The sequence below is a fragment of the Pecten maximus genome, chromosome 17, assembly GCF_902652985.1.
Source record: "Pecten maximus chromosome 17, xPecMax1.1, whole genome shotgun sequence".
In the NCBI taxonomy this organism is placed as follows: Eukaryota; Metazoa; Mollusca; class Bivalvia; order Pectinida; family Pectinidae; genus Pecten; species Pecten maximus.
Genome location: NC_047031.1, coordinates 28,426,103 through 28,448,585, shown reverse-complemented (window position 1 = coordinate 28,448,585; position 22,483 = coordinate 28,426,103). Strand labels below are relative to the sequence as shown.

The 22,483-nt window shown below is 36.9% G+C and overlaps 1 protein-coding gene across 1 annotated transcript; it reads left to right on the top strand.

The window, feature by feature from the left end:
• Positions 1-245: 245 nt before the first annotated feature.
• LOC117315692 lies at positions 246-15,264 on the top strand. The gene is made up of 16 exons (XM_033870004.1): positions 246-335; positions 2,258-2,378; positions 3,053-3,262; positions 3,674-3,913; positions 5,217-5,377; positions 5,900-6,022; positions 6,583-6,694; positions 7,039-7,196; positions 7,350-7,451; positions 8,141-8,215; positions 9,096-9,219; positions 10,441-10,550; positions 12,570-12,746; positions 13,144-13,249; positions 13,834-13,919; positions 14,327-15,264. Exons 2-15 carry the CDS (start codon positions 2,270-2,272, stop codon positions 13,914-13,916), a joined length of 1,890 nt encoding a protein of 629 aa, XP_033725895.1. The 5' UTR covers positions 246-335; positions 2,258-2,269; the 3' UTR covers positions 13,917-13,919; positions 14,327-15,264.
• Positions 15,265-22,483: the final 7,219 nt, after the last annotated feature.

Sequence of the window (22,483 nt, the reverse complement as noted above, 5' to 3'; positions counted from 1 at the left end):
CTTAACCACTCGGTCACCGCGCCCCCTCTGATAATAAGTAAAACCCTAAACTAATCCAATTAAATTAGTCTTGTAATTTCCGCTCCTATACGATAATATACAAAACCCTTAAAGATACACTGCGTTCATTATAGCTGTGAACACCTAAGATAGACAATGAACATTAACCCATACCTATCCCGCTATCTTATCTGACCTACCCAAGGCGCTGTTATGAGCGAGGTGCGTGTCCAGAGACGTAACATGAGCCTGAATGATGTGCCACTATCACCTGATAAACGGGTGTTTGGACTTTGGTACGGCGCCTGGGGAGTGAACGATCCATCGGAAACAAGGTAAGTCAAAATATATATATATACAGATATTATACAGGTTCACAAATTCATCTAAACATATATCAATTGATTTATTCAAATTATATTCACATTTTTATATGTTGATGTTTTCATTATGGCTACAGACACAATTACATTGTAATGATACATTTTATACCTATACATCCTGTCTATTCTTTGATGCGATAAAGGAGCATGTGATCACATCAAATATGGCCGACACATGTAGCCCCGTCCATGTCTTTACCGACCGTAGTTTATCATTATCGATATGGTCAACTCAATATATTTATTAATTCGCTGTCCGATTAATGTAAAGACTTGACATTTCAAACAAATAACAACATTTGCTTCGTGAATATCTTAATTTCTAACCCTATTTTAATTGACGTCTGTAACGATGACATTTGTTCACATTTCTAGCATACATTGCCAATATCATTTAATTAGTGAACGACTGGTTGACTTATCTCTTAACATTGTTATTGTCTTGTGAATTTGGATTTGTTTTGTTTTCTGATCGTCCGATTAACAGCAATAGTCAATTTCCCCATCTTTGTAGCAGTCGGTGGCTACTACATGTATTATCTAAAGACGAGAGTCCCGTCGCGTGCTATCCTCCTATTATATACATACCCTGTTTTTTTTTCTGGATCAACCTATATTTACCGTAATGTTTATTTCCGTCACACAGGGGCATGGCTTTATTCCTAATCTCACTTCAGTCCAGAGATGTATTTTATGACTTTATGTACATAGATACAAATGTATACGGACCGTAGTGGGGGATTTGTATCAAATCACTGAGTTCAGAAATATACAGGGGCGTGGAAGGCTGTCTTTAAATGACCATAGCTGTTAATAGGACGTTAAACAATACAAACCAAACCTACACGGGTGAGACCGTCCTTACGTGACCAAAACTGTTGATATGACGTTAAACAAAACAAGCTAAACCTACACAGGGATAGGGCAGACCGCCCATAAATGAACAATACAAACCAAACAAAACAAAAACCACACATGGGAGATCGTCCTTAAATATACGATGCATACCAAACCACTTCTTCACGACCGAATCAGATGCTTCCGCACATCGGGTAATGGTATCAGTCATGACATTGGGTAGTGGTATCAGTCATGACATTGGGTAGCGGTATCAGTCATGACATTGGGTAGTGGTATCAGTCATGACATTGGGTAGTGGTATCAGTCATGACATTGGGTAGCGGTATCAGTCATGACATTGGGTAGCGGTATCAGTCATGACATTGGGTAGCGGTATCAGTCATGACATTGGGTAGCGGTATCAGTCATGACATTGGGTAGCGGTATCAGTCATGACATTGGGTAGCGGTATCAGTCATGACATTGGGTGGCGGTATCAGTCAAGACATTGGGTAGCGGTATCAGTCATGACATTGGGTGGCGGTATCAGTCATGACATTGGGTAGCGGTATCAATCATGACATTGGGTAGCGGTATCAGTCATGACATTGGGTAGCGGTATCAGTCATGACATTGGGTGGCGGTATCAGTCATGACATTGGGTAGCGGTATCAGTCATGACATTGGGTAGCGGTATCAGTCATGACATTGGGTAGCGGTATCAGTCATGACATTGGGTGGCGGTATCAGTCATGACATTGGGTAGCGGTATCAGTCATGACATTGGGTAGCGGTATCAGTCATTACATTGGGTAGCGGTGTCAGTCATGACATTGGGTAGCGGTATCAGTCCGGACATTGAGTAGCGGTATCAGTCATGACATTGGGTAGCGGTATCAGTCATGACATTGGGTAGCGGTATCAGTCGATGTCATGTTGCTTATTGATAATTGGCCTTATTTATATGTCAACATATATGTTCTGTCGAAAAGATAGAATACAACTCGGAGCTTTCTTTGACTTCTCTTTTATAGGAGATTGTCACCATGGTTACCAGATTATTATTGCTGACGATTGTGGTAAGCGCCGTAACCGGACAAGTAAAACATGGCAAGGACAGCTCTATCTGCCAGGACCCCGTGGCGCCTGCTGGAGGTAGGTTACAGACGGAATAGGGAAACAATAAACAATTTACTCCGGGTAAAAATGTAGGAATGCGGTATATGTTTTCGTTGAGAAAAACAAGTATTGGGTATGTTACACATAAAACGACAAGATTATTTTGAAAATCTTAAAATACAGAAGAATTTTAATGGAAGACAACTGCTTGGATACCTTGTTACTTGCTGCAAACAGACGTCGCTTTCAGAAGCGTTCCTTAAAGAAATTTCTTAACTTAAAATTTTCCATAGGAAATCATTACAGAATTGAAGGGAAAATGTTAGTAAGAAACCGGTTTTAAATACTCCAATGCTTTCCATCCTTGACCAGTTCTATACTGTGCATGTATATATCAACAGTTTTACCTATAACGAAGCCGGCCATCCATGACCAGTTCTATACTGTACATGTATATATCAACAGTTTTACCTATAACGAAGCCGGCCATCCATGACCAGTTCTATGTACCTATAACCAAGCCGGCCATCCATGACCAGTTCTATGTACCTATAACGAAGCCGGCCATCCATGACCAGTTCTATACTGTACATATATATATCCACAGTTTTACCTGTATCGAAGCCGGCCATCCATGACCAGTTCTATGTACCTATAACGAAGCCGGCCATCCATGACCAGTTCTATACTGTACATTTGTATATCCACAGTTGTACCTGTATCGAAGCCGGCCATCCCTGAACAGTTCAGCGCCCATATAGAATGTACTATTAAAAACAAGAACATGACCATTGACATGCACGAATTTTTCGACAACACGAACAACCGAGGCTACCTCTCTCAGACACAGGACGGGACTCTATTCGAGGCCTGGTACGACTACAGTATTAACGAGTTCATCTCCTACTTCCCAACATATTGTGAGTATAAAACACTTAACCCCGTCTCCTTGTTATTTAAACTGAAAAATAAAAAAGTGAGAATAATACATTAATCCAACGAGAAATGGACATATATTGGTGGTATTTCTGGTTGAAAATATGAGTTTATTTGTTCATTACTCTGGTTATGATGTCATTTCACATTCAGACAAACAAAAAGAGTTTACCATGTTTGATCTAGGTTAGAAGCTTTTCGTTTTTCCTAAGTTTTTTACGCTTGCTCAATGATATTGTATTTGTTAATTCCTTTTTGAATCCAGTTAGTGTTTTGCCTAAAAAGTAAACAAACAAACAAATAAACAAACAAATAGACAAGCAAAGCAACCAAGCAAGCAAACATTAATTTCCTTAACTATAAACAAAATCTGGTTTTGTTCTAACCCTTGGTAGCCCTTTGCACGGCCTCGAAACTGAGTGATTCTAACCAAAGGTTCCTATTCGGCTACCAAACCACTTCCGGTACTGCTGGACATATCTTCTCGGCCGGACAGGCCCTTCACTTCCAGACCGACGCTAAGGAGGTGTATATGGGACGGTCAATGGTCCGAGGGGTCGCCGTGGACGTGTGGAAATCTTGCCAGTATTGGGACACCTTTGACGCTACAATGACCGTGTATTGGTATTTCTCAGGTATTTAAGCATCATTCTCATTTTTTTTTAGTTTATGAAGTCATAGACAAAAAAAACGGAGGGGCATTCTTCATAGACGCGTTCAATTTATGTTACAAATCCTAGTCTGCTTCTGGTTAGTATCAATGAAAAAAAAAAAAAAATAGCCACTATTCCTACATTATCAATAGTAGGAGGAGGGCTGATTTTTTTCTATTAATACTAACTATGGTAAAATAGGAATTTTACGGAAGTCAATGTCTGTGAAAACAGCTAGAAAATACCAATGTCTCTATGACATCGCAATTCTTACTAGACTCTATAAATTCAAGTATAAAGTATTAATAAATTATAGATTAATATGTACGACTCCTAGTCATATGTTTAAATCAAGGGGACTTGTCACAGATTCCCGAACCACCTTAAGTGTATGTATATTATATATACCACTGGTTTGAAATTGGGCCTGTGAGATTGTGAGGCAGAAAGCAACGATTTAATCTTCTGTGTTAAAACGTTCACATCCAGCCTAACCTAACCCCTTGTAAATCAGTTGATAAATACACTTAGACCTTTCAAACATGCACGAAACAGAGTGGCGAAGTTTCTCTAAACGTAAGTAGCATGTTGACTAAAAATCTGATGTTTTGATTGCGAAATAACATAATTACTCTGCATTAGAAATTTGGCTCAAGATAATAGGTTACAGGACCTTTTCTGCGCTTAGCAGAAAGACATGAGTTTTTCACCACTTGCGGGAAATGACTGCACGAAAACCAAACCGACAACCCATATCAAATTATAATAAATTGTTAAGCATGGTTACTACGGAAGAAGTTAAAAAAATATATAAAAAATGATCGACAATATATATACATGTATATACATTATATGATTAATGTATTATATGTGTGTGCTGTGGATTGACTGATCGTACCATGACAATACTTTTTTCATTGATTGTAATTAAGGATTAACATCAATTATTTTTTCTGTTATACAGTCATAACAAAAAAAAACTGGAGTGTACTCTCTTCATAAACCGCGAAAATTAATGTTAATTCTTATAATTTAATTTCGTCTTATACACACCAAGATATTTCACTTTCTTTGGCGAACTCTTTTCTGTGATAAATTATTACGCAACGTCATCAGCCAATCAAAAATGACGCTACATTTCGCAACGTCAAAAATTTTGTTTTGGAGGTATAACAAAATTATTTCAGCCAATGAAAATGCGTGTTTCATACAAAATTAAATTATTACGATATAAATTGTAAAATCTATTTGTGACAGTATTTATTGACTGATTCCCTTGTAACAGCCAGTACAGAATGGGACACAGCTATTGGACAGGCTGTACCCATTGGTGCTCACGTTAAAGGAGCTGTGTGGGACACGCCTACGTCCGCGCCTCGGCCAATAGAGCACTACTACGATATCTTCCACTTCCGGACCGGAAGTGCACCCGACAATGTTTTCCAGGTAAGCGTTTGTTTTTGATGTTGCTATGGTTTTCATTTTCTATGGTAAATATTGTTGACATGATAGGGAGTTGGACTGTGAATATAGTTTTTAATTTTTATAAAATTAGAATAAGAAAAAAATACGAGTAAATTCAAGTCATAGCAAAACGTCATTAATCGCTGTTAATATCTGAGCGACGTGCAAACTCAGAAAAAATATGAATGAACTAAAATATATCATGATATACGTAATGTACTTTTATATCATAAGCAAGACTCAACCAAACATTACTTGTTCAGTGTTTGACAGGTTCAATTTGTCTGTCCTGGTAATCAATTTGAGAGCATGGAATTATTAGATCTTTTCAAAGAATTACATAAGAGGGTCGATCCGGAATACTGCTATTTTTTTCTCATACTCTCCTTATGCTTTCAATGTCAACTATTATTCCATCCAGATTTATTATAACATAGTTTTTATCCTTGCAGTTTTTACCTCGGTATGGTTGTCTTAAACATTTATATATGTGGTTCATTCCAGACTCCCCCTGGCGTTTTGTGTACAAACCGTGTGAACACCATGTCTGTCCCGAATGTTCCCGAAGCATTTAGCTTTACTGTGGAAATTGTGGACAAAACCCTCGGCGCTGTCTCCTATATGACGGTAGGTGGCGCTCTAAAACATCACAAACAACATAATCTGAGATTCGTAAATGGGGGCTATTGGTTTGTTATATAACAATAGTCTAAGGACGGAGGAAATCTACGCCTAAGACATGTTTTACATATACGAGATGGAACACTGATACGGTTATATATTAGTGGGTCTACTCGTGCTGGGTAAACACTATGAGAACAGAGCCTTACAATATTGTACTGATCTAAAACTTGCAAAATGATATGTACATATTGTAGAAACAATTTATGCTACATCTTGTTACGTTGATAGTTTGAAGGGATGCTAGATCTTTGAGCACGTTTTGTCTACTGTTTGTAGCCCCTTACAACATTTTGACCAAATTTTGTTGCCCGTTACAACATTTTGATTAAGTTCTGATGCCCATTACAGCTTTTTATCTAAGTTTTGTTGCCCATTACAGCTTTTTATCTAAGTTTTGTTGCCCATTACAACATTTTATCTAAGTTCCTATGCCTATTTTAACGTTTTGTCTAAGTTCTGTTGCCACGTACAACATTTGTTTTAGTATACGCGGTGTTTTACAGGAATATTACGACTCCATAAACAACTTTGTGAGATACACATACAGACCATCGCCACGAGAGAACAGCCCGTTCGGAACTAACGACTTGATAGAGGTTCATGACTTCAATACAGGTGTGTACAGATATAGTAACATAGACGTCCCTAGGAACCCGCGGTACCAGGTCCTGGTCAATTAAAAATACAAATGGCCTCGATTCACATTAAATTGCAGATGTTATATGTTTGCAAACATAAATGAGAGCATTTCTGATTGCTTTAAGGCGCGAAAAATGACAGTATTTCTGTTAATTTGCGTGGTCTATTGACTTCCGGTGAAAATGGCGTAGACTTTACAACTTATAATAAACACCAAAACGTCCGTTTCCTTGAAAATGTTCATGATGCATATGTTAATGTTTAAAAGTGTTTGAAGACGTGGCCTATACAAATGATAACACATTTCTGTTCACTTTAAGGGGTTGCCTATGTGACGGACAAGACACACGGAAATTGTACCGTGACGAAGATCAATCTGACCTTTGATGGATCTAAGAGTGGTCCTACCACCCTCCGACTGAGGAGTTCCCGGGAGTTCTTCTACTTCAACGCAATTAACTTTACATACGAAGGAGTGGTAAGTTTCAATAAGGGGACATCAGGCTCCTCATATCAATATCATCTACTATAAACATGTCCTGTCTTGTAAACATGTCCCTTGTCGTCGTGTTGTTGGTGCTGTTCAGGAGTGCCTATTTTTATATCTGAGAATTTCATCTTTTTTTTCCAGAACAAAGTCCGATATATTGACGCGAACACGTGGGTTGGAAAGCGTCCCGACTACCCGCCTGGTATAGGTAGTACCTCCACCTGGCAGTGGTATTTTGCTACGGTAGGTTGGTAAATACAGATAAACGATGGGTGTTTAATGAAATATTACAATGTGAAGTTAATGAATAAATAAATCAACATAAAATAAAATGGAGAAATGAAATCGTAAACTGTATCTTATTCCGCAAAGGTTTATCGCAACCTGTTTGTCAACCTTTACGGTGATTCATTTAAATAGTGACACAGGTCAGAGCAAACCTGTTCTTAACGTTCCTGAAAAATCAAAAATATTAAATATCATCAAATCATATTTTTATTTGATTGAAATTATGTGTATTTTGCCCCTCCGCATCCGAATTTTGACTTTTCGTTTGACCTTTATTGAGCTTTAGGTCGTCTATTATGATCACTTTATCTAAGTCACTATTTGATTTTAATGGTGCAACATACCTTGTACGTCTTTTGTTATAACTCAATATCGGTAGAACCAGGGTAAAATATTAGGGAAACACTATAATAGTAATTAAAAGGGGCATTCCTTCGTTGGGACATCAAACATGCACAATTTCAATTGATGTAATCTATGTCCGAACGATGATTTTATGAGTGTCTGTGCCTACATGTAATGAAAATTAACGCCGAAATGTACAAGAAAAGGGTGTATCTATACGAATACCACATGTCGTTGCGGTAATTAGTGATAGTCGAATTAAACTGTGAATATTGAGGGTTTATTTGTTTCTTTGTCAGAATGCTTGGTATGAGATAAACACTGGGATGTCCCAAGGTGGAGTTCCCATACAGATGAACATAGACGCACCAAAGGTAAGTACTAGTCCCTGACAGGGAGTCATCATAAACTGTTTTATTATACGTTTGACAGTATTTGTAGCTCCTCATCTTCAATCTATGATATCGTATCTATCATACTTTCTTATATTTATACAGTTTTGCAGACAAGTCTATTTTCTTTGTGCAATCGGTAATATCGACGATATGAAAAATATGTGAAGTTGGAAAAACATAGTGTTCTTTTTTTCAGTTGAAAATAAGGGCATATATGGGAGATACGAGGCCTGATTGATAAGTTGTGAGCCTCATATTGAACGATTTGAATTATGCCGGATATGTTGTTTTATTTTTCAACATAATCCCCTTCAGTATCTATACACTTTTGCCAGCGGTGTTTAAGGGCCTCATTGCCACTTTTATAGAACTCCTTTTCTTTGCTGTTCAGAATGTCATCCACTCACTGCATGGTAGGATAAGGGTAAGGGTTAGGGTGACTGAAATAGCTAATTCCAGTTTTGGAAATAGATGAAAGTCTGATGGAGCGTGATCAGGTGAATGAGGCGGATGCTCAACCAATTTAAAGCCGCAATTATGAATGGCAGCTATCGGAATGACATACTCTTTCACACTAACCCTAACCCTTTCCGATTTTGTCCATTTTGGAGAAGACCGCTTGCCTTGTTTAATTAAGTGTGCTACCTCGTCGATATAAACTAACTAAATCAGACGAGCCCTTGGGTACACGGTCCTTTATAGTCAGAGAATAGTAGGACTTAAAAATAACACCCTTGAGTGTCTCCTTCAATACGAGGCTCACAACATATCAATCAACCCTCGTGATGTTTAATGTATATTTCAGCTGCATGTATTTCATGAATTAATATTTGTTTTTACTTTCTGGACGTTTTAACAGGCTGGGATGAGTTACGAGTACCACATGTTTAACTTTAAAAATTCCGTGCCTGATCTCCTCAATTATGACGTCAGTGCATGTTACGTCAACCGTGACAGGAGGATGTTCCAAGTGAAATTCCCAGGTGAGTGGAATCTACCGTGTAGATATAATCTTGCCAATCATCACATATTGACAGTAAAATGTTGCTTTATTTATTCATTTATTTGGCACAAAGGGCACCGTCTTCTGTTCAGTCGCACAGTTATGACGTGAAAAAGCCCCTATTACAAATAGACCAAGTAGTATTCTCCTTATGTAAGGTCTCGGAGACAAATAATTGGTCAACATATTACCAAGAAACAAACCATCGAACATACAGGCAATCTGCTAAACTAACACACATAATAAAATAGAGGGAAATTGGTCAGTAGCATTCCCGTAGACATCCACTCTGATGATATATAATTAATATTCGTTCAGAATGTCATTAAATCAGCAAAGATATACAGGTAGATATGTCATAAATACAATGCAGAATACAGAGAGAGGATGATATCCAATGATATAAGGATCATATGTTTTAATATAGTAATAAGTGAACGCTTACTCTTCCGTAGCACCTGGTCCTGTCCTTGTTTGAGTAGATACCTTGTGAAGCATGCATTTGTAACAGTTATTCTGGAACACTGTATGATATATACAGAATCAAAAACAAGAGGATTACTTTTAAACTTGTCACGCTGCATATATAGATGTCGGCACCATAAGAAACCACCTAACAGCGCTAATACATGTAGTGAAGAGACGTAGAACATGTTGAACATATATAACTGCAAATTCTCGATTAATCACACGGATTTTGCACGTGTAACGGCATCGTTTAGAAATGCCAATTTCGGAAATATTTTAATTTTAAATTAACAATGACGACCTTGGCACTAATATTATTACAGTTTGAATGAACATCCACGATTCTGGACAATAACGTATTACAATTTTTTATGAACAAAGACGACACAATCTGACCAAATGAATTTATTGATTAAACATTTCGCTGCTGTTTTACATCACAATGCAGCTGTGTGAGTTTTGTCATATTAATCTGCTATTAAGATAAGATTTGTAATTCAATATGTCCGGTTATGATATCAGTATATTGAAGTTCCTTTATATTTATCATATTCTGAATATCTGTAGTGTAGAATGTTTGTTGGGTAATTAGTAAGAGGAGTTATTTGCTTCGAAATTTAAAACAAAATGCTCCCTAGATTCACTGACAAATAGCAATGTTAACTTAGTTTATTCCGGATGAAAATCTGTGTAAATTTTCATAAAAAATTAAATAATGATTATTGTTTTTCAGGACAATATACAGGCGTTGTGGATTCCAACCTGGACCAGTTTAAATACTTCATTCTACAGGCATTAACACAAACAATGGCAGTGTCTGCTATCAGGGTCTCCAACATACAGGTTTGTACTGACTGTCAGGGTCTCTAACATACAGGCTTGTACTGACCGTCAGGGTCTCCAACATACAGGTTTGTACTGACCGTCAGGGTCTCTAACATACAGGTTTGTACTGACTGTCAGGGTATGTACTGACTGTCGGGGTCTCTAACATACAGGTTTGTACTGACTGTCAGGGTCTCTAACATACAGGTTTGTACTGACCGTCAGGGTCTCCAACATACAGGTTTGTACTGACTGTCAGGTTCTCTAACATACAGGTTTGTACTGACTGTCAGGGTCTCTAACATACAGGTTTGTACTGACTGTCACGGTCTCTAACATACAGGTTTGTACTGACCGTCAGGGTCTAACATACAGGTTTGTACTGATTGTCAGGGTCTCTAACATACAGGTTTGTACTGACCGTCAGGGTCTCCAACATACAGGTTTGTACTGACTGTCAGGTTCTCTAACATACAGGTTTGTACTGACTGTCAGGGTCTCTAACATACAGGTTTGTACTGACTGTCAGGGTCTCTAACATACAGGTTTGTACTGACCGTCAGGGTCTAACATACAGGTTTGTACTGATTGTCAGGGTCTCAACCATACAGGTTTGTACTGACTGTCAGGGTCTGTAACATATAGGTTTGTACTGACTGTCAGGGTCTCTAACATACAGGTTTGTACTGACCGTCAGGGTCTCTAACATACAGGTTTGTACTGACTGTCAGGGTCTCCAACATACAGGTTTGTACTGACTGTCAGGGTCTCTAACATACAGGTTTGTACTGACTGTCAGGGTCTCCAACATACAGGTTTGTACTGACTGTCAGGGTCCAACATACAGGTTTGTACTGACTGTCAGGGTCTCCAACATACAGGTGTGTACTGACTGTCAGGGTCTAACATACAGGTTTGTTCTGACTGTCATGGTCTGTAACATACAGGTTTGTACTGACTGTCAGAGTCTAACATACAGGTTTGTACTGACTGTCAGGGTCTCTAACATACAGGTTTGTACTGACTGTCAGGGTCTCTAACATACAGGTTTGCACTGACTGTAAGGGTCTCTAACATACAGGTTTGTACTGACTGTCGGGGTCTCTAACATACAGGTTTGTACTGACTGTCAGGGTCTAACATACAGGTTTGTACTGACTGTCAGGGTCTAACATATAGGTTTGTACTGACTGTCAGGGTCTCCAACATACAGGTTTGTACTAACTGTCAGGGTCTAACATACAGATTTGTACTGACTGTCAGGGTCTCCAACATACAGGTTTGTACTGACTGTCAGGGTCTGTAACATACAGGTTTGTACTGACTGTCAGGGTCTGTAACATACAGGTTTGTACTGACTGTCAGGGTCTGTAACATACAGGTTTGTACTGACTGTCAGGGTCTGTAACATACAGGTTTGTACTGACTGTCAGGGTCTCCAACATACAGGTTTGTACTGACTGTCAGGGTCTGTAACATACAGGTTTGTACTGACTGTCAGGGTCTGTAACATACAGGTTTGTACTGACTGTCAGGGTCTCCAACATACAGGTTTGTACTGACTGTCAGGGTCTCCAACATACAGGTTTGTACTGACTGTCAGGGTCCAACATACAGGTTTGTACTGACTGTCAGGGTCTGTAACATACAGGTTTGTACTGACTGTCAGGGTCTGTAACATACAGGTGTGTACTGACTGTCAGGGTCTGTAACATACAGGTTTGTACTGACTGTCAGGGTCTGTAACATACAGGTTTGTACTGACTGTCAGAGTCTCTAACATACAGGTTTGTACTGACTGTCAGGGTCTCCAACATACAGGTTTGTACTGACTGTCAGGGTCTCAACCATACCGGTTAGTACCCTTCCCTTATACATTTTTGTACATAGTGTCAGAATTCATATTTTGTTATGTTTTACCTCTGTATTCTTATGCATGACACTAAAAACAGTGAGATAAAATGGTTCTTTATTGTTCATCCTAGGAAATATTAACAATACTAGTGTAAACATGGTCGATTTTGCTATATTTATCAGGTGTTTTTCGACAAAGATATCGTGGTCAGTTTTGAAGTCCTAGACGTCGCCCCAATACAGGGTGACGTTACTAAATATAAGACGGAGACGCCTTTAGCCACAGCAGCCAACAGTTTGATGAATAAAATCAACTCTGGACAGTTCTTCATTGCCATGCACTTCGACAACAATCAAGCCGTATGTAATGTTCCGTACTTATGTTGATATGTTTGATTTGTTATCAACAGATTGACACCCAATGAGTGTACTTTATACATGTTTGATCTGCTTTCAATAGATTTATATCCAGTTAGTGCACTGTATATATGTTTTATTTGCTTCAACTCAACTCAGGTTTACATATTTACAATGAATATACACGACTTTGTGTAGCTAAATTGATTGAAAATGCACTTATCATGCCATGATTAAAATACATGTATCCTAGTTTGATGTTGATGTACAACATCTTTTGATTTTCTTATTCATCATACCTATGAATCATGTTAATCATTCACAGAGTGATGTGGCTTTTTGTATTATGGATTATAGTTTTAATTGTATCGCTCAGTATGGGATTTTATTGCGTTGACAGTTTACGGGTATGATACCTAAAACAAACAGCCTAATCGAGACAACATACCTATGGAACAGCCAAACAGGACAAGCCATTCCTCAGTCTACGAGTGGATACGGGGCAGGTAAGTAACTGGAGATACCTCGGGGCCATTGTATTCACGTATTTTATTTGTTATGGAGTTCCATTTGCATCCCCGGTTCATATTTTGAGAATGTGAGATTGGTTTGATTTGACTTTCAACTGGCTTACCCTTCAGGAACACCTGGTCAAACGATTCTGCTATGACTTTCTCAAGTGTCTCCATACAAATTCATATTGATATATGTGTTGTCGTTTATATTTTGTCCTCGTGTTGTTGATTTTGATTGTGGGAGGGGGGGGGGGGTATTCCGGGGTGGGGAGTGTGGGTGTTTGGGGGGGGGGGGGGGGGGGGGGGGGGGGGGGGGGGGGGGGGGCTGCCGGTACGCCTGCCAGTCCCTCCACTCAGTGTTCCGCACTTTACAAAGCCATGCTTCAATGTATGTTGGTGAAAGGTGGTATATAACGTCAGCATGAGCAGCTTCAGATGATGGTTGTTATGTCGGTATCCTCTGTTGCTTTTGTTTAACTGTCACACGTCACTATTGTACTCTATTCTTATGGACATCAGAAAAATGTCTTCATGTCATTTCTTTATCATGGATCTGTAATCACATTTACTAACAGGTGTGATGGCAGCTGTAGGAGTGGTCGTACCTGTCGTGTCGGCAGCTCTTGGTGGAGTGCTTGCTTTCTTCTTCTTTAAGTAAAAGGTAATATTATGATCTATCCCTGAATTACTCTATATTTCATAAGTTTAATAAGTGTATTCTATACCTATGTAATCTGCTCTGTGTCATTATACATAAAATTAATATAATATCAAAATAAATACGTACTGTGTTGCGAGAGCATAATACCCATATTATCATTAGCTAGACATATTGTGTAATTATATCTGAATATATATATGTAATTATATATATGTAATTACTTGAAATTATCTGAATTATATTTTTGAACATGTTATTTTGATTTTATGGTTATTGCTATGTTAAATTCGTTACATTAATTATGATAAACCGACGATCACAAATATTATTTCACATAATTTACATATTTTTACATATGGTTCCATGAAGATTCATATCACTACCAAAATTTCCCTTTTTTTTTGCAGATGGACGCTGAGGTTTGAATCCATATTACAAGCTTGGTCAACGGATATATCGTTATACCGGGGATGATAATGCAAAGTTCCATCAGATATAAGTAACAATGTGATATACTTTTAACATTCACGAGACTCATTGTCATCATCAAGGAGGAATACAGTGTATGGAACAATCAAAGACACTTTATATGAACAGACATGTTACAGGTATAATCAAGTGTTCTAAAATTTAATGACTTGGTCATCATTTTGTTGAAAACGTCATTATTCATAGGTTGGTATGTGTGTGTTGAATGGATACTATTTATATAACTTAGAGCCTGGTTAACAAAATAGAGTATGTGCAATATCTCACTATCTTTTTAACTATAAATAATCCAGTTTTGTGTGTAGAATAGTTGATAAAAAGACATTTGGTTTCAGGTGAGAAAACAATTTCTTTAATAAGTTACCTTGAAGTATTAATTTGCATGCAAGAACATTTGAAGTTCGTTCTTGTAAAACAAACCCTGTACTATCTTTCTATTTTGTTTAATTCCATATCGACATTGACACTTGTGTTCAATGTGTGGAAATATTGGTATTCATTTTTCATTCTAAAACAAATCAAATGAAAATACAAAAGTTTTAAATGGTATTGATACCAAATTCATGCGGATTTAAAATATATGGAATAAAGTAAATAACTCAAATTAAGTAAATTTTGATTTTTGTCAAATAAAATATAAACAACTTACAAAGTATTTTATTTGTAAGTATTTTGAAAACGTTAAGTTTCTTTTAAGTTTGAATAGATACTGAAAAAAACTGTTTAAAGAGGGTTATATTAAGTTTAATAGTTACATGTATACATTGATGTATCATATAAAACCTGGTAAGAAAAGAATTATTGTTGAAGCGAGTGTGAGCGACAAAGTCAAAAATAAAATATTTTTTATAACATGTATTGGTTTTTGTTTTTTTCTGCAACAGAGCGCATTAACAATCAAATCTAGATCACTACGCCCACTAGGGATCCAACCCGGAACTTTTGTCTTACTAGGATTACGCTTAACCGATTAGACTAAAGCAACGTTTTCTATAGCCGAGTGGTATACTGCTGTTAGTGTTTACCAGAGTACATATATAATGTCGAAATTATTTTGATTTGATGTAGGTGGTTTATTACATATTGTCTCGTATCCTCGCTCTGTCTCCTATCTACCTGATAGTATTTCTTCACTGCCCCGGATCTCAATTTGAGAACATAACTTTCAATATTTCGCATAAAATTACATGTAGTATTGAACTCGATGATAAAATTGACGATTACTCTTCCAGACCACCCTGGCCCAGTTTCTCAAAAGATAAGTTTAATCACAGTTTAACTCCATTTAAGGTATTTTAAGTAAGGTAGAAATGACATTTTCTCCAATCAATTTTGAACAACTTGGACCCGGGTGAACACATGTGTTAATAGTCCGGTCCAGAATTACCGGTAGATGTCTAAGCATTAGAATTACTGGGAATGACACTTAAACGATAGTTAAAGACTATCTTTAATTTTATAATAAAATATACTGAAATCATACAGTAAGAAAAACATTAGTCAACGCATCATTTTAAAATACATGTTTATTACCGTATTCTAACGTCACAATTCAGTGAAGGGTCAATAACCTTGATAATTATGTTTATCATTTCTCCAAAATGTGAGTAAAGACATTATGTAAAAACTCAAATAAATATTTTATCTTCAATAAAAATCTGACGTTTTAGTGTTCGAATTAGTATGAAACTGATTAGGTTTGTTCGACTTAGACCTCTCATCATACCCCTTCAATCAAATCAAAAGAGATTATAGTAAGTTGTACAGTATTGTGAAAATATCAAATGCCCGTTTTATCTACGTAACAAGAGGTATTCTCTAGGTACAAGGTGATACTACCGAGGGTAATCTTGTGTGAGTTATCAGTGACCTACTACATCTATATCGTTACGTATATCTATCAGATGTAGTACTCGGTTCTATATTTAAGCATTGAACAGCTTTCAGTTGGCATTCATAGTCAATATGAATGCCAACTGAAAGCCGTTCAATGCTTATATTTACCATCTGCGATTTTGTATTTGTCGTGCGATTTTTTTTTGAAATTTTCAAATTCAAATTTCAGTTGGTAGGTCATAAGCTGGTGAACTCGCAACTGAATTGGTAGGGTTATATAGTGGCAGTACCATACAATGGTAAATATACTACGGTATACATGTCATTATTTTGGGTTAACAATGGTATAACATCTCTCCCTTCCAGGTATGTCGTATAATTAGAATTGACGAATTATGTATTTGGTATTACTTTTACGTTTCAAGGTCACTGGATTAAACAAAACCACACACGTGGATTATCAATAATAAAAGCTAGGTAATTCAGACTCAAAATCAACCAATCGAGGGGGGAAATATGGACATAAATATAAGGAAATAGAAAATGTTCAACCGAGGTCATGATGTCGACAAAATACTTTCCCGTGGTCTTTATACAACTATAGTTTTTAAAGCCTTGTGTTGTTGGTTTCTTCGCCAGTAGTGTGAACATCTGCCACAGAAATCATGAAAATGCGAACAAGTCCTGGAATATCGTTTCAAATGTTAACACAGTACGTAACTTCAATTTCAATTTCAACAAACTTTTATTGACATATAAAGAAAGTCAATAGGATTAGACACCAGGCATAGCCTATCTAAGTCTTCTCATTTAGTAACAACAGGTGGTAAGATATACAGATAAATATATATCTGTACACATTGATATGACAGATTGATTTAAGGGGCAGTAACTCCTTGAATTTGTTAAACTATGCAATGTTGTTTAAGAGAGTAACCCTTTGGCTAAGAGTACTTAATTACGTATGTTACTTACCATATAAAATAATGACGATAAATCTACATCACAACGTCCGTCTAGAACTTATCAGTATTGCTAGGAACATAATATGAATATAACGTTCATCTGGGCCTAGTCAGTGTTGTTAGTGACGTCCGTCTGGGCCTAGTCAGTGTTGTTAGTGACGTCCGTCTGGGACTTGTCAGTGTTGTTTTGGACATCACACAACTATAACGTCCATCGTGGACTGGTCAGTGTTGTTAGGGACATAAAACAACTATAATGTCCTTCTTGGACTGGTCAGTGTTGTTAGGGACATAAAACAACTATAATGTCCGTCTTGGACTGGTCAGTGTTGTTAGGGACATCACACAACTATAACGTCCGTCTGGGATTGGTCAGTATTGTTAGGGACATCACACAACTATAACGTCCATCTTGGACTGGTCAGTATTGTTAGGGACATCACACAACTATAACATTCGTCTGGGACTAGTCAGTGTTGTTAGGGACATCACACAACTATAACGTCCGTCTGGGACTAGTCAGTATTGTTAGGGACATCACACAACTATAACATTCGTCTGGAACTAATCAGTGTTGTTAGGGACATCACACAACTATAACGTCCGTCTGGGACTGGTCAGTGTTGTTAGGGACATCACACAACTATAACGTCCGTCTGGGACTGGTCAGTGTTGTTAGGGACATCACACAACTATAACGTTCGTCTGGAACTAATCAGTGTTGTTAGGGACATCACACAACTATAACATTCGTCTGGGACTAGTCAGTGTTGTTAGGGACATCACACAACTATAACGTCCGTCTGGGACTGGTCAGTGTTGTTAGGGACATCACACAACTATAACGTTCGTCTGGAACTAATCAGTGTTGTTAGGGACATCACACAACTATAACGTCCGTCTGGGACTGGTCAGTGTTGTTAGGGACATCACACAACTATAACGTCCGTCTGGGACTGGTCAGTGTTGTTAGGGACATCACACAACTATAACGTTCGTCTGGAACTAATCAGTGTTGTTAGGGACATCACACAACTATAACATTCGTCTGGGACTGGTCAGTGTTGTTAGGGACATCACACAACTATAACGTCCGTCTGGGACTAGTCAGTATTGTTAGGGACATCACACAACTATAACGTCCGTCTGGGACTGGTCAGTGTTGTTAGGGACATCACACAACTATAAAGTCCGTTTTAGTGATTATGTAATAAAACAAGTATATCATCGATGTCTCTGCAATAGTCCAGAATAGTTTACCCTCAGGTACTGGTGACTCGATGTTCTATTACACTCGACCTTCACTTCGTCCAATAGAACATCCGTCGATTACCAGTACCTAGAGTAAAATATTCTGGACTCTTCCACAGACATCCATGATTTATTTGCATAATTATACGTTATAGCACTTAAATGATATATATATAGCACTACATTGAACCCCTACAATTATGGGGTTTGTCTGGATTTAAATTGATGTTAAGTAGAACATATTAGAGACTATCTTTATAGCGATAAGAGATAGAGTTCATAAAATGTGTATATATAGCACTACATCAAACCCCTAAAGCAGTGGGATTTGTCTTGATTTAAATTGATGTTAAGTAGAACATATGACAGACTATCTTTATATTACTTTATAGCGATAAGAGACAGAGTTCATAAAATATGTATATATAGCACTAGATAGAAAAGCTGATACAGTGGGATGGACAAAGATATGTCTTAACCTGACATTGATGACAGCGGTACGTATGACACTATAACTAAATATAAAAAAGAGACAGAAAAAATATGTCTAGACTCGATATCACCTTTGTCCAAAATAAACTTATGACAGTATAAGTGATCATGAAAAAAGGACAAGAATATGTTGCACTCGACATATCTCTGTCCAAAAACTAGTGGCAATATAACAAAATATAGAAAAAGTATTGAAAATATCTTAACTAGACATTGATGACAGTATAACTAAATATTACTTTCTTAGAGATGTGTTATACTTACCGTTATACAAACACAGCACTTGTCTTCTCCTAAAGAAAAATATAAATAATGATAATTGTATTTTAATAACTCTTCAAGATGAAATGAAAGTCCATTAAGACCAGCAAACGGGTGAAAACAAAATTCAAAATGGAAGCATGATTCAAACAAAGTGTGCCAAAACAACAGATAATACAAACAAGATAATAAAACTGTAATTCGATCTCAGAATTCGGTAAAACGAGAGCAAAACATGAACAGAAATATATAGTCCTGTATAGAGACTACAGGGAAATAACAGGGAGACTGGGACCAGGTGTTCCGGAAGGTCAGGTATCTCGGACATCACACACATTTAAATGTTTGGCTTTAACCAAGCCTTATATGGACTACGATATTGAAGGAAGAAGAGAGTGTGTTTGATTTTGTTTCATATGTTTAACATCCTCTTAACAACCAGGGTCATAATAGTTTTATGAGGACGGGTATCAAGGAGACTCATAGCGTTAAAAAACAAAATAGAGAACGATAGAGTAGTGAGGAGAGAATGGAAAGATTGGAGATCCAAAGTGTTGCAATGGGACAGAATATATATTGTATTTTCTTCAATGTCTCCTAAATACAATTCACGGTAGAGAATCCCCGATTCATTCAATATTACTTTTAAGCAATATGTTTTAAAACTCTTAATAATGGACACGTACGACAAATTGATCACCTGATACAGAGGGATGGACACATTACATTCGTGTCTAGACTACAACCCTCAGTGGATGACGTGTCCAATAGGACCCACTGTAAATGTCTATAGATGTACATCATACCTTGACCCCAACCAACCTTTCCTTACCTCACTTACCGTATACGCGGAAAAGTAGGTGTTTTAAATGCTTAGGTTAAGTAAACAACTTGTTCGACGATAATACTTTGTTATCAGTGTATATTTAAGATATACATATTTTATAATTCATAAGCGATGGGAAACGATATGTCTTTTATATTCGACATGAAACAAGATATTCCTTAATTTTTTTCCGGTAGGACTTGTTATTGGAATTGGTTTGAATTACAAGTATGATTAATTATATACCAGTAAGAGATAAAAAATGAGTATCTATATTACAAGTTAATTTGTACTGAATTCAAATATGTATCCATATATACAAAGGCAAATTTTACTTAATAAAAATGTTTACGTGACTGAATTTCACTTAATAAAAATGTATACCTACATATAAAGCTAAATTTCACTTAATACACATGTGTCAGCTGAATTTTACTGAATACAAATGTGTACCTATATAAGAATTTTACTGATTACAAATTAATATGTTATCAGGGACCCCTGGTGACCGGCCCCTTATGTTTGTTCATTGATACAAGGCATGGGTGTACATCAGATTAGATATCACAAGCTTTCGTACACGTATAATAGTTACACATGTGTAAAACATTGTTTATTATAGGGTCTCGTGCAACATATGGAATAAAGACTAATGCCCGGATGTAACTAATTCATATTATAGTATCGATAAATCCATGTAAAATATGTCTAAACCAGAAACACCTTTAATTGACAACCACGACTAGGCAACTCGATGTGACACCATTCTAGAACACCATTAGTTATCTTTTCCCTGAGTGTACAATGCAGCTTAGATCAGGAAAGTTATATGTGTTTTTTTATATTATTGGTCGTTTGTGGGGTTTTCATACTCGCACAAAGCCGAGGAAAGGTGTCTAGGGTAAACCAAAAGATGAAATATAAAAGATTCAAGTATCATAATGGTAACAAAGATCATTTTCGTCTCCCCCTTGTCCCCTGAGAAGGATTTGTTTTAGTTTGACATTCTTTAACGTCCCATCAACAGCGATGGTTATATAAAGTCGGTCTCCTTTGTGTGTGAACTCATGCATGTGATGCGTGTTTGTATTTTCTTCTTCTTTGTCTTCTATTCAGGGGACAGTTGAGATCCCAAGAACATGGCCCGCTGTATCCCATAGCATGTTGATCAGGGAAGGCGATTAAAAGCGGATTTTATCTTTTAAATTTTCATCTCTCTCCTGGAAATATTTATTTAAAAAAAATAAAATTAGAATGTTCTTGCTCGATATAACTTATTCAATTTACATCATGATTGATAAGTTTATTCTGTCAAATACAAACAGGTTAGGCAATCTCCTTTTCATCAATATATGTATTATGGTTTTTTTTAACTAACTTTACTGCAAAATAAATTACGAGTTTTATATTACCTTTTCTCCCTAATTTGCACATCCACGGTACAATTTGTTTAAATGTCTCCCTTAACACTTCATCATTTTTGACCTTTAGTTGAGCGTTCGCTTCTGTGAGGGAGTCTTTGGGTTCTGTCCCCTGACCTTTAGTTGAGCGTTGACTGTTGAGGGGCTTGTCTTAAAACGATTTTGTCAAACAAACTTTCGAAGAAAAGGATATATAAGACTGATAACGCAGACAGTCTACAATATATTTATTGAACAGATTATTAAACATTTGCAATCAGCAATGTATTCATTCATGTTCTTAAGTCCACTTTATATAGCAATAATGTGTCTGTAAAGAGCACATTTTCGGGACCCATCCTGTTACAGCTAATTGTGTATAAAACCTTGGAGACACTTTTATCTGCTGTCCAAAGACAGGCCCCTGTCTCTAGAGTATTAGAATTATCAATAAAATTGAGCTTAATGATTTTGGTTTCTAAGATATGTCTGATTCTCGATTGATAAGTTTCTAACTAGAGAGAGATATTTTAGTAGGATTATAATTAAGCTGAGAAGAAAATAAAAAAATAAAATAAAAAATGAAATAGGGGCTGGTGATTTGCCTATGATCTCCCTTCTTTGTGTTGCCTTTATGAACAGGTAAGACTTAGTGGTGATGGTACATAGCATTGAAACAGTATATTACGTTAGCTTGAGATAAACATCTACGGTCATCCCTTGTCGTACGGTAATCTATATCTGATAATATTACTCCTAATCTTACTTCAATCAAACTTTATCGAAGGAATTGTCGTTTTAAATTTTATATTATATGGTGGTTTATGGCAGTAATTAAGGAAAGACGCAACGTAATCACATACACAGCTAAGATCTCGTCTATCTATATCAAGGGGGTCGACCACATCAGCATTTTATATGTGTTAGAATATTGTACAAGACCAAAGACAGACAGACAAAGCATTGACATCTTAAAATATGAATAAAGATATTAATATAGTATATCCTAAATAATGAATTCGAGACTCAATCATGCAGTTGTGT

Coding starts and splice junctions, on each gene's coding strand:
- LOC117315692 (XM_033870004.1), top strand. CDS start 2,270: ATGGTTACCAGATTATTATTGCTGACGATTGTGGTAAGCGCCGTAACC. Junction 7,197..7,349: donor ACTTTACATACGAAGGAGTG/GTAAGTTTCAAT, acceptor TTTTTTTTCCAG/AACAAAGTCCGATATATTGA. Junction 13,250..13,833: donor TACGAGTGGATACGGGGCAG/GTAAGTAACTGG, acceptor ATTTACTAACAG/GTGTGATGGCAGCTGTAGGA.